General features: G+C 36.3%; 1 protein-coding gene across 1 annotated transcript in view; it reads left to right on the forward strand.

Annotated features, from left to right (window-relative positions):
• LOC135207802 (uncharacterized) overlaps positions 1-12,500 on the forward strand; it is a 155,965-nt gene that overhangs the window by 504 nt on the left and 142,961 nt on the right. The window contains exon 1 of the mRNA XM_064239656.1: positions 1-232. This exon is cut by the window's left edge and continues 504 nt beyond it. Coding sequence (XP_064095726.1) covers positions 8-232 — 225 coding nt within the window. The 5' untranslated portion in view covers positions 1-7. The remainder of the gene's footprint in view (positions 233-12,500) is intronic.

A 12,500-nucleotide genomic window follows, 5' to 3' on the forward strand; every position in this document is an offset into this window, starting at 1 on the left:
AAAAAAAATGAAGTGTTCAGTTCCCAGTGGTGTCTTGTGGGCGTTCGTTTTCACAGCATGCCTCCTCGACGTTACGATGGGCGTGGAGCGTCATCACCAACACCGCCCGCACGACGGGCGTCATCTGAAGCGCGGTCGGTCCTCGCTGGATGACCTACTCAGCCGCCTGGATAACTCCATCCAGGAGCACACCACCAGGCTTCAGAGGGGCCTTCCGTCCATACACTACAGGGTAAGCATCCCATTCTGTTTCGTCTTTTTTTTTATTTTTTTTTTGGGGGGGGAGGGGGACTTATTTTTTTATTTGAGTTTTCCATTCTGTTTTTTATTGGGGGGTGGGGGGCTATTCCCCGCCTTTTTTTTATTTGTGTTTTCTGTTGTGGGGCCTTTGTCTCCTTTCGCTAGCATTTATTTGCTGTGATTTCAGATCATGGCTTTCTTGTTATTTTATAAAGTTATTTGTCTATCTGTATACTTTTTTCTTATCGAATTATATTTATTTTCGACCAATTAATCTTCTTCCTTTCCATGACGCCAAATGTACTTATTCATCTTTAATCATTATCCTTTACGAATTCGATTTTTCCTCTGTTGCTATAATAAGCTCTTCGGGTATTGTAAGGGAATAAAAATCAGTGATAATTAGAAATTTCATTGTAAATCTATCTTTAAACTTTTAACTTCATCTCAGAATCGTCTTAATCCATCATTTTTTGTTAAAATGTTTTTAATTTTTTCGAAAAATCAACGAGAATTTAGTTCTGGACTGTTTTCGTAAAGTTGACAGTACTGGCTACTTTTAACATTAAATACAAGAAAACATATCTTCCATCTTAAAAAAAGCCCCACAAATTGGAGAACAAATATATTAACAACCACAAACTTCTTTTTCGGAGCGTCATATATTTGCTCTCCAATCTTTGTTTTTTTATTTTATTATTTTTTTTTTTTCATTTTCAAAGTTCGACACTCATCTGTTAATATCTTCCAACCATTTAACTCTGGAATTAAATTAGGCTTCATTGTATTATTAACAATTTTTGGTCCTTTGTCCTCATCCTAATTCTCTTAGGAGAAGATTATTTTAATTGTATATTTTGTTTTTAATTTATCCTTGGAATTATATCACTGTCTTTTTTATTTTCTATTTTTTATTTTATTCTATCAACGATTTCTGGTCCTTAGACTTTATCCTGATTCTATTAAGAGGAGAATATTATATATTTCTGTTAATTATCTCTGAATTTGTATCACTGCCTTTTTTATTTTTTATTTTTTCATATTATTTTCATTTTTTCATCATTACTCGCAAAGACAAACATTAATGCATAATATGACACAAAGCTTCCAATAATAATGCTTTTACTGGAATCCCTTCCCTAACCGAGAAATAATAATAATAATAATAATAATAATAATAATAATAATAATAATAATAATAATAATAATAATAATAATAATAATAATAATTTACCTAAGTTAATGTTTAGCTTTCAAGTTCAGCCAAGACTATGTACCCAGCAACAATGACTGACAACCGTAACTTGCCAATGTTCTCAATATGCAAGACTCGCCTCCTCGCTCGAAAAAAAAAAGCTTATTAATGGCACTATGCTTTGAGCCAAGTTCTCTCTCTCTCTCTCTCTCTCTCTCTCTCTCTCTCTCTCTCTCTCTCTCTCTCTCTCTCTCTCTCTCTCTCATCTTTTATTCTCACACTGTTGGTGGAGATGACAAAAGATTTAATTTTGATCCAAAGTATAAACACTGAAAATCCCTTTTTAAAATATTCATAGCCTCCCGTGAAGAAAATAATTATATTGATAATTAGAAAAAAATTATTTTTATTTTTGCCCGATGTCAAAAGAAATAATTAACTCGGCAACAGCTGACTGCCTGACTTGGCAACAATTGTCTCTAATGGGTTAATCCTACGTGATGTGCTTTTGAATTTGCCTCTGCTGTTCTGCATTAAGAATTGTCCTTAGGTATGCATACATATATGCATACATATAAACATACACACACATATACATATAATTATACATATATATGTGTGTGTGTGTCTCTGTACTTACCTTCTTATTTGTACCAACACATGTAAGAAGTTACATACAACTTACAAAATGTTCATAACATAATATACAACTCAAGTGCAAGTTAATAAAACAAATCAAGTCAGAAAAGAGAAATAAAATGTAGGGTTATTTGACGTTACCAAGGGGCGCAACGGAGACTACCGTAGACTATTATGCCAAGGACGTCGCCTTCCGCGTGCAAGAGGCGCCCCAGGGCCATGGGCAAGATCCTGCCCATCTCCAGTAATACTGGGTATATGGCGTCCACGAGACCGCTATCTCTTAGCAAAGTAGTTCATAAATTTTTTTTTTTTTTCGTAGGGCAACCGACCTTCTTTGGGGCATGCCCTGTGCCCTCATGTTCTCCACGTCTTTAAAAAAAAAGTACCCAAAAGCCTGCATTAACGAGGACTTAAGATACACTGGGGAAGGCCTCTGGAACAGGAAATCGCTGGGTATGCGACGTAGAAGTGGGCATAGAAAATTTGATATCAATCGACGAAAACTGATAGGTCTAATATATCGAAAAAGGGGTCATCATACAGTACGCCAGCCTCCTTGAAACTAGGTATCAGCCGCTGAAAATTGATAGGGTTTATATGGGATTGGGGGGATGGGGAGGGAGAGGTTTTCGGATCCTGGTCCCCCCCCCCCCTTCACCGAGTCTTGTGAGAGAGAGAGAGTACCCAGGTCGTTTATAATGTAGGAGTGTTAATTTAACATGTTGTTTGATTTAGTACAGCCAGTCTTACGTAAGTTAGACTGCTTGCTATCGGGAGACACTTAAGGGCGTGTTGTGTTTTTAGAGGGACGAGGCGTCTTTCTCTCTCTCTCTTTCTCTCTCTCTCTCTCTCTCGCACTGAGGGACCTGGGGCAACCCGAACAAGATGTAAGGTCTGTAAGGTAAGGTCTCTCTCTCTCTCTCTCTCTCTCTCTCTCTCTCTCTCTGCACAGACACGAACCCACATACATGCGCATGCATATCCACAGCCATACTTCTGTATACAGTACACAAAATCTCTCTCTCTCTCTCTCTCTCTCTTGAACACACACACACACACATAAGTGTGTGTGTGTGTGTGTGTGTGTGTGTGTGTGTCCAAGAGAGAGAGAGAGAGAGATAAATTTTTTTTATTTTCCTTTTTTTATTTGAGAGAGAGAGAGAGAGAGAGAGAGAGAGAGAGAGAGAGAGAATTTTTATGTTCCTTTTTTTATTTGAGAGAGAGAGAGAGAGAGAGAGAGAGAGAGAGAGAGAACATCTTAGTTTCCTTTTTTATTTTATTTGCAGAGAGAGAGAGAGAGAGAGAGAGAGAGAGAGAGAGAGAGAGAGAGAGAACATTTTAAATTCCTTTTTTATTTGAGAGAGAGAGAGAGAGTTTGAGTACACGAGAGTACTTGCGTGTGGGTGTGTATATACCCATCATCATTCCAGTATTCCGGTTATATAACCTAAAACATTCCTTGCCGATTCCCACTGTAGTACATCGTACTACATACAATCCCCACTGGTTAAATGCCCAGGTACCCTACCCACGCACAGATTCCCAGAAAACAACGCATACGATTATGGATACCCAGAATGAAGTTTTTTTTTTCCCTGGGGCAGCCACATGGCTGCTTTCGTTCCATAAATAGCTATGGGATTCAACCTTGTGTCTCTCTCTCTCGAAGAAGAGATAGATAGTAGGGAAGGAAAAGATGTGAGGGTTAATCTTTCGTTTATTTTCTTTTATAAGAAAATAAAAAAAGATGAGTAGTTTGGTCTTTATTTTCGGTCGTGTTCTTTCAACGGTTTTTTTTTAGGTATCACCAGGTAGATTTCATATGTTTTCTGTGTTGTGTGTGTGTGTTTTTTTTTAATTCTTTATTTCTCATTGTTTACCATATTGGTGTTTAAGATTTTTTATGTAATCAAGCAAATGGGTGACTGTCAATTTTCTCTCTCTCTCTCTCTCTCTCTTTGTTCCTTATTTTACTAATCATAAAAAAGACATCAAAATGCTTGAAATCGGTTTAGTAATTCCTCAAAAAAAGCAGGAAAAAAATCGTATCTTTTATATACAAATATTCCATTTTTTTTCTTTTTAACGAAAAAAAATTAAATCAGTTTTTAATTTTACGTATTTTCTTAATAATACCAAACAAAAACTCTTAAAATAAAAAGAGCAAAAATATGACAATGTCCCTGTTTTCCCCGTCAAGAATAAAACGTCCCTAAAGGCGAAGAACAAATGTCTGTCTGTCTTTTCGTCATTTCCCTTTTACGAAAGATCTTTATTTATAAAGTGACAGGCGACAGAGAGAGAGAGAGAGAGAGAGAGAGAGAGAGAGAGAGAGATGGCTCCTCAGAAGGGCAGGTCCCTTAAATCAGATTAACACCAGAAGCGTCCACAAACTTCTGTCCCGCCTCACTTAAACCGTCACTGAGAGAGACAGTGGGTGGGGGAAGGGGGGGGGGAGGGGGGCCGAGGAGTGGAGAGAGAGAGAGTGTGTGAGGAGGAGGAGGAGGAAGAGAAGGTTACTAACATACAGTAAGGGGTGGTGAGGAAAAGATAGACCGGGAGGAGGGTGGATTATAGGGAGGGGGTTTGTGAATGTGGATCCTGTGTTAGGGGGGGGGGGGATTGTGTAGGTGGGGGGGATGTGTAGGCATCGTTAGGGGACCTTGTCATGACCACATACCGAAACCTCACACGATTCTTTCCCATTATTCCCACCTCGCCTCTCTCTCTCTCTCTCTCTCTCTCTCTCTCTCTCTCTCTGGTTCAGTCATCCGATCTCAGAAACAACGGTCAGCATATTAATAAACTTCAACATATGTACACACATGTATATATATATGTGTGTGTGTGTGTGTGTGTGTGTATAAACATAATGCAAATATATACTGTCACAATTCCATGCCATGTTATACATTCAAAAACATTAAGCGACAAATATCGTTTACTATCCTATTCACTTTAACTCGGAAATAATCTCCTGGGAGATTCGATCCCCCGACAGCGACAACCTCCGACTTCAGTGACGAGTAGCCTGCCATTTGGCTGTCAAGAGATGCACAAGAGGATACCTTATTTCCAAAGACTAAACAGCTCAGTTGCCATTGCTGTACTAACCAGTTACTGCTCTGCTAAAGTGCCATTGGCTAGGTAGTTAATTCCACTGATCCCAAACCAGTCGGAGCTTTTAGCATAGGGTTGTGAACCCCTTGGAGATGAAGGGGGAATTACGTACATTCACACAATTTTAATAATTTCATTTCTTTAAACTTAAATGCTCTTCTTGGGATTTCCACTCGGCTGTCATCAGAGATTTAGCTGCAGTCTTGATGCTCAGATTACAAGGCCTCTGTTTTTTTCAAGTTTTTTTTCCTCGCTGTATTGTGCTATAAGCATCTTCAAGACGTTTATCTTCGAGCCTGGCTAAAAATAGAAGAGAGAGAGAGAGAGAGAGAGAGAGAGAGAGAGAGAGATTCTTGTTTCGTATCACTTCTCTTTTGATTATTACGTCAAAATTTCTTTCTGTATCAGTGTGTGTATGAGAGAGAGCGTTAAGCCTTGTTCCGTACAACTTTACAACTTCTATTAGATTCCTAGGCAAAAATTATTGTTGGAGGTGTGTATGTATAAGAGAGAGAGAGAGAGAGAGAGAGAGAGAGAGATGTATTAATGCTATTTGAAATTAAAATGTTGACCTTGTGTGTGTGTGTGTGTGTATTTGGAGTTAGAGACATGAGAGAGATTTAACTGGTAAATAACATGAGACAGGGAAATAAAAAAAATAAAAAAGGAGACTTCTAAGAAAATATAAACTGACAAAGAGCAAACTGACATGACAACTACTGGGGGTCTCCGAGTCTACAGAGGGACAGAGAGACAGACAGGAAGGACAGACAAAGAAACACACTTAGTTAAAGAACCTCGAGATTAAAAAAAAACACTAGGCAAAAATCGAAAAAGAAAAAGGCAACCTTTGTAATGGAGGAACTTTTTCCTGGTCCGTTAGTTGCCCATTCATTGGAGATAATGAGGCTGCCTATGGTGCCAAGGCCTTGCCCGGGTTAATCAACTAGACTAGACAAACTTTGGTAAGATCCGAGGTCTTCTCTCTCTCTCTCTCTCTCTCTCTCTCTCTCTCTCTCTCTCTCTCCTTCAGTCACTAACCGATCTCTCTTTCTTTTTATAAATATTTCTTTTTCTGCATAGATCAAAACTTTGTTATTAAAAACGATTTCTCTCTCTCTATCTCTCAGTATGAACTCTATTTATTTTCTCTTTTCTCTTTCTCATCATGCTTATCGCTTTTCCTCTTCAAGTACATTTTAGTTCAATGGTCAAACAGTTGTTAAACATGAACCTTCTCTCTCTCTCTCTCTCTCTCTCTCTCTCTCTCTCTCGTTATAAACTCTATTTACATTCTCTTCTCTCTTTCCCATCATGCTTATCTCTTTTCCTCTTTAAGTAGATTTTAGCTCAATGGCCATTCAGTTGTTAAGCATGAACTTCTCTCTCTCTCTCTCTCTCTCTCTCTCTCTCTCTCTCTCTCTTACGAACTCTATTTATATTCTCTTCTCTCTTTCTTATCATGCTTATCTTTTCCTCTTCAAGTAAATTTTAACTCAACGGTCAAACATTTGTTAAAAAGGAACCTCTCTCTCTCTCTCTCTCTCTCTCTCTCTCTCTCTCTCTCTCTCTTGATATAAGAGTAATCCGAAAATTGTACCATACAATCCGAACTGGTTTCAGACCCCAGGTAGCTTTTCTGCCTCGTTATTCAGCACCTTAAAAAAAAGCCATTTAGCCACACCAGATTTAATCGGAAACAATAAACAGCATTTCTTTTCGTGGCTTTGATCTAAGGGTGATTTTAGGTGGTCCTGGACCTTAAGGCTATTCAGAATTCAGAACAAGAGTTCACTAATTTCAGGCTAACGTAGGTATCTGGTATCACTTAGATGAGGGACAGAAGACTTTGGCCCTACCTTATAAGTCTCCAGAATAAGGCAAATCGATATCCAAGTCAAAAAGTGTCTAAAATAAGAGTTCAGTTATTTCAGACTAATAGAGATATCTTATATAATCTAAATTATGAATAATCTAAATTATAAATAGACTTTGGCCCTACCACATAAGACTCCAAAATCAAGAAAATCGATATCTATGTCAAAACATGTCTCAGAATAAGAGATCAATCACATCAGACTAATATAGATACCGCACATATCCTAAATTATGAATAGACTTTGGCCCTACCATATAAAACTTCAATATCAAGCAAATCGAGTTTCAAGTTGAAAAGTCTCTCAAAATGAGTTTAATCATTCCAGACTAACATAGGTATCTAATAATATCTAAATGATGAACAGACTTTGGCCCTCCCTACCTTATCAGACAGTATAATTAAATAAATCGAAATTTAAAGAAAAAAGCCATTCAGGGTCGTGAGGCAGATAAAAGAAAACTATATATCTAACATGATTTACCTAAAGAGTTTGTCCTTGACGTTATGGGACTTTCTCCCTTGTGCTCTTGCCAAGCAAGTGTTTTAACATCAGCTGCTCAGGAGGGTAAATGGAAGAGCTTCTAAGCATTGCTTTTCAGTGGTTTGTTCTTAAAATAATAATAATAATAATAATAATAATAATATAATAATAATAATAATAATAATAATAATTCTCTGCTAACAGGATCCGGTAGAAGTTTAAAAATCATCTGTACTCCTCTACTGTTATATTTTCCTTAGCTTTTTTTTGTTTTCTTCAATAATGCATTATGTGACCTCGTTAGGAACTCATTTTTATTTTCTGTTTCATATTATTGTGTCTATCTATCTATTTAGCTGTCTACCTACCTATCTAACTATCTATCTATCCATCTATCTATTTTTCTTCTTCTTCTTCTTCAATAATGTATTATGTGACCTCTTTGGAACTTTTTTTATTTTCTGCTTCGTATGATTGTGTCTATTTATCTATCTATCATCTATTTACCTGTCTACCTACCTATCTACTATCTATCAATCTATCTACCCACCACATATTTACCTGTCTATCCATCTTGCTATCTATCTATCTATCTATCTATCTATCTATCTACTCATCAAAAAGCCACATTTACAAAACAAAGCCAACAGGAGATCTCATAGTCCACCGGACCAAGTTCATTGTTACCAAAAAAGACCAAATCATCAGTCAATCTCCCTATCTAGTCCATCCATCTATCTCCCTATCTATCAAAGCAATATTACAAAGCCAGTGGGTGGTCCCACCACCATCCCCCCAAGCGACAGGTTATATAAACACGAGATTGAAAAGCAAAAAAAGATCTTCTCTGCCTTCAATCAAAATAGCAGCCGAGGATCATCAAGTACCAAAAACGAGTCTATGACTCCTGACGAGAACTAGCGTGACAGCTCCGAATTTACATAGCCTTATCAGGCTTCAGTTTCAGTTATTTGTTTGGTTTTAAGGCGTCGTTCGTAGCTTCGGCATAGATTACGTCACTCTGCCCCGTGAGAGAAAACGTGTAATACCCGAGGCTTTGCATCGTTACCAGAATGTGATTAGTTGGAGTGAGGTGAAGGGAATACTGAATGAAAGAGTACCTGTAAAAAAGAGGGGTTGGTTTCAGCTAAGTGAGCTTAGACTAGCCATTGTAATTGTCCTTTGATCTCTTGCTCATTATCATCATTATATCATCCTTAGTGTTTTGTTAAAGTCATTATCACTATCATCATCATTTTAGAGTGAGTGCTCTCTTCAACTTCACGGTTTTCTATGTGGTTTTATGAAGTTAATGACATCATGATTTTTGTAATATTACAAAATCTGTTATTATGATAACTGTTATTATCATAACTATCATCATTATTGCGTATAATACTGTTATCATTGCTGGATAAAAACGGGATTATCAGTCCATTCGTAACTAAACCCTACTACCTTCTTAGCCCTGCTCCTCATCAGGCCTGGACAGGACACGGGCACAGTGTTAAATCATCGTCCAGTGATTTAAAAATTGCATTTTTCTCTCTTTAGTTTTCTATTGGTTGAAATATGCATATTAACTTTAAAAAAACAGTTGGCTTTGAAAAATAATTCATCTTTTAAAGATGAGTTATCTGAAAAATCTTTCACGTAAATGATGAGAAATCTATTTTCGTATATTAATCATTACTTCATTGTAGAGTTTTGTACTGAATAATTTCTACTTTTTGTGGAGTTTTATACTAAATAATTTCGACTTTCCTACTGATAAGCAATGTGCAATATATCGTTCAAAATGACTCTGAAATTTAGCAATGAATGTTTTATAAAAAACAGTTTTATGTGAAGATCAAACAATAAATCCAAGAGGAATCTTCAATAAATTATTGTCTCAAAGATTTTTTTTTCCCAGGCGTCTCCGAAATGCAAATCATCATCTGATAATTGATTATTTTGTGATACTTAATGAGGGTGCTGTCATGGGAATATCTTTTTTTTAACAATCAGGCTAAAACAAAAAGAAATGAGGAGGTTAGTTAAGACACTGGCCATAATTTATGCAAAAATAAAGTTGTTTAATGAGTGGAGGAGACTTTATCATTTTCTCTTTGATCATTTTGGTCACTCTGACCTTCATTCATCCCACTGACCTATTTCTACGCTCTGGAAAAATCAGGCAACGTCTCTAGAACTCCTTATTTTCTAGAAATATCACTTATACATTTTTTTTTTCATTTATTTTGCTGATTTTATGACTAAAGCCATCAACTGGACGATGGGCTAACGTTGGCGATGTACGACAATCTTCATAAAATGGATGAAATGGTTTCATATCTTATTTGGACTTCACTGACTGTTCTTTACGGTCTAGATGCAGTGTCTCTAAAATACGTATTATCTAGAAACACCAATCTTGTATGTGTTGCTGATTCAATGACCAAAGCCATCAACATCTGGAAACGGATGGTGGGATGATGTTGTCGATGTACGATAATCTTCATAAACGTACGTGGGAGGTTTATTGGGGCAATATATTTGGAGCAATTGGCTGCGAATAGATTAGGGCGTTCCCTTACTTCCCTTCCCTGTGGCTTCTTTCCTTAAATATGGCTTATGGGGCAAATAAACGAAGGAACCATACGGTCTCGTTTCCTAATTTGGGTAAATGAGGTCTGAAATGGAAACATTTATTATGGTGGTCGATGGCAACTCCTAATAAGTAGATACGCAAATATTTTGTTGGCTGTCCTTTGGTAGGAAAAAGCGTGAAATAAATCAGTAAATGCAAATAATTATGGGGACATCTGTTAAACGCGCAGTTGGCTCAAAGGCTGATTATATATATGATATATATATATATATATATATATATATATATATATATATATAATATATATATATATACATATATATATGAATGTTAGTGATTAAGAAATGCAAGAAAAGCGCTAACTACATTTAATTGAACTTGCATTACGATCCAGTAAACTGAAACAGCAAAATAAATAAATTAATAAGAAAAAATTAAAACACCAAGATGACTCTGATGACTCATGATGACTTTTCATAGCAAATTCTTTCCATAAACAGCGACGTCCCTTTAATTCAGAGATCACCTTGTTACCGAAAAAAAAAGATCCCACCCTCTGGGGGGTATGACGAAACGGTGGAAAGTCGACGCTCCAGCGAAACCTACGATGTCCTCTCGTCCGATAAGGGAGGTGTTAGGTTCATTAGCGAAGCCGTTTGCCAAACGAGGTATAGTACTAGTTGTCACGTTCATTAGGTTCGTGTTTAGCTGACGGGGCTTTTGTTAGATGGTTCGTTAGAGCTCGTCAAAGAATAGTACATCTCCAACGTGGAGGAGGAGAAGATCGAGACCAGGGCGCGTTCTATTCGACTCGCGTTGAAGGAGATTGATTGTTTTGATGTTTGATGAAACGTGCCGTCGTATATAAAAGTAAAACAATGGGATTTTTGTCAGTTGTTGGTGGGCTGTTGATTGGTAGGCCGGATCTGTTTCTCTGGCTCGGAGTGGAGATCGACATTCTAAGAAGATGATATATATATATATATAGTATATATATATATATATATATATATATATACATACATATATATATATATATATATATATATATATATATATATATATCAGTAGAAGGATCACAGTAATATTCTTGTTTATCCAGACGGAACTATATTTGTGGGAATATTTACAAAGACTAAAGCTATAATCTTTGTAGATATCTCCACAAATATATTTCATCTGGATAAACAAGAATATGCTGTGGATCCTTCTACTGAGTTCTTAGAAGCACGATACGGTGTTTTTATATTGCATATATATATATATATGTGTGTGTGTATACATATATATATATATATATATATATATATATATATATATATAGACTATATATATAAACATATAAATAACATATAAATAGACACGTATATATAGATAATAATATATATATATATATATTCGTCCGGTATGTATGTTACAGTAATTGCGGAGTAAACGAACAATGAGAGGTTATGTTCCGGCGTACCGAACTGTTAACATAATAAGGATATCCCTTGTTTTCCTCTCGAGAACAGCAACACTTCAAAGAGACGACAAAAGAAGAAATGTTGCTTTTGAACTTCGTTGTTTCTCCGATTCTAAATTAACCTCGTCTTTGTCTCTCTTTGATTTTAATTATATATTTCTTTATTCCAATCTAGACCTGTCAGTCTTTAGCCATCTTTTTCTTCAATTATCATTCCTGTTTATCTCAGTCTTGAATTTTATTTCCCTTGCGTTTTTTATTTGTTTTCTTATCCTTTGGTGATTATCACATTTTCATTAAGTGGCACTTATTACTGACAAAGTACTACTAGTATAAGTGCATATAAGTGCACCTGTCTCAATCAAGCAGATTCCACTTATATTTAGAGCATAATGACTCATTGCTTGCAGGAAGTAATACAAGTGCTTTCAATAATCATTTCTTAATTATTAATTGAAAGAATTCTTTCTACTACATTTTCTTAATTTTATGTGCATACTGGATTTGTATATGGGGCTAAGTTATAATACAGTTTGCTAATACTTCAAATACTACTGCTCTTATTATTATTATTTTTTTTTTCTATCACAGTCCTCCAATTCGACTGGGTGGTATTTATAGTGTGGGGTTCCGGGTTGCATCCTGCCTCCTTAGGAGTCCATCACTTTTCTTATTATGTGCGCCGTTTCTAGGATCACACTCTTCTGCATGAGTCCTGGAGCTACTTCAGCTTCTAGTTTTTCTAGATTCCTTTTCAGGGATCTTGGGATCGTGCCTAGTGCTCCTATGATTATGGATACAATTTCCACTGTTATAACCCATATCCTTCTTATTTCTATTTTCAGATCTTGATACTTATCCATTTTTTCCCTTTCTTTCTCTTCA

Source organism: Macrobrachium nipponense, chromosome 11, assembly GCF_015104395.2.
Source record: "Macrobrachium nipponense isolate FS-2020 chromosome 11, ASM1510439v2, whole genome shotgun sequence".
In the NCBI taxonomy this organism is placed as follows: Eukaryota; Metazoa; Arthropoda; class Malacostraca; order Decapoda; family Palaemonidae; genus Macrobrachium; species Macrobrachium nipponense.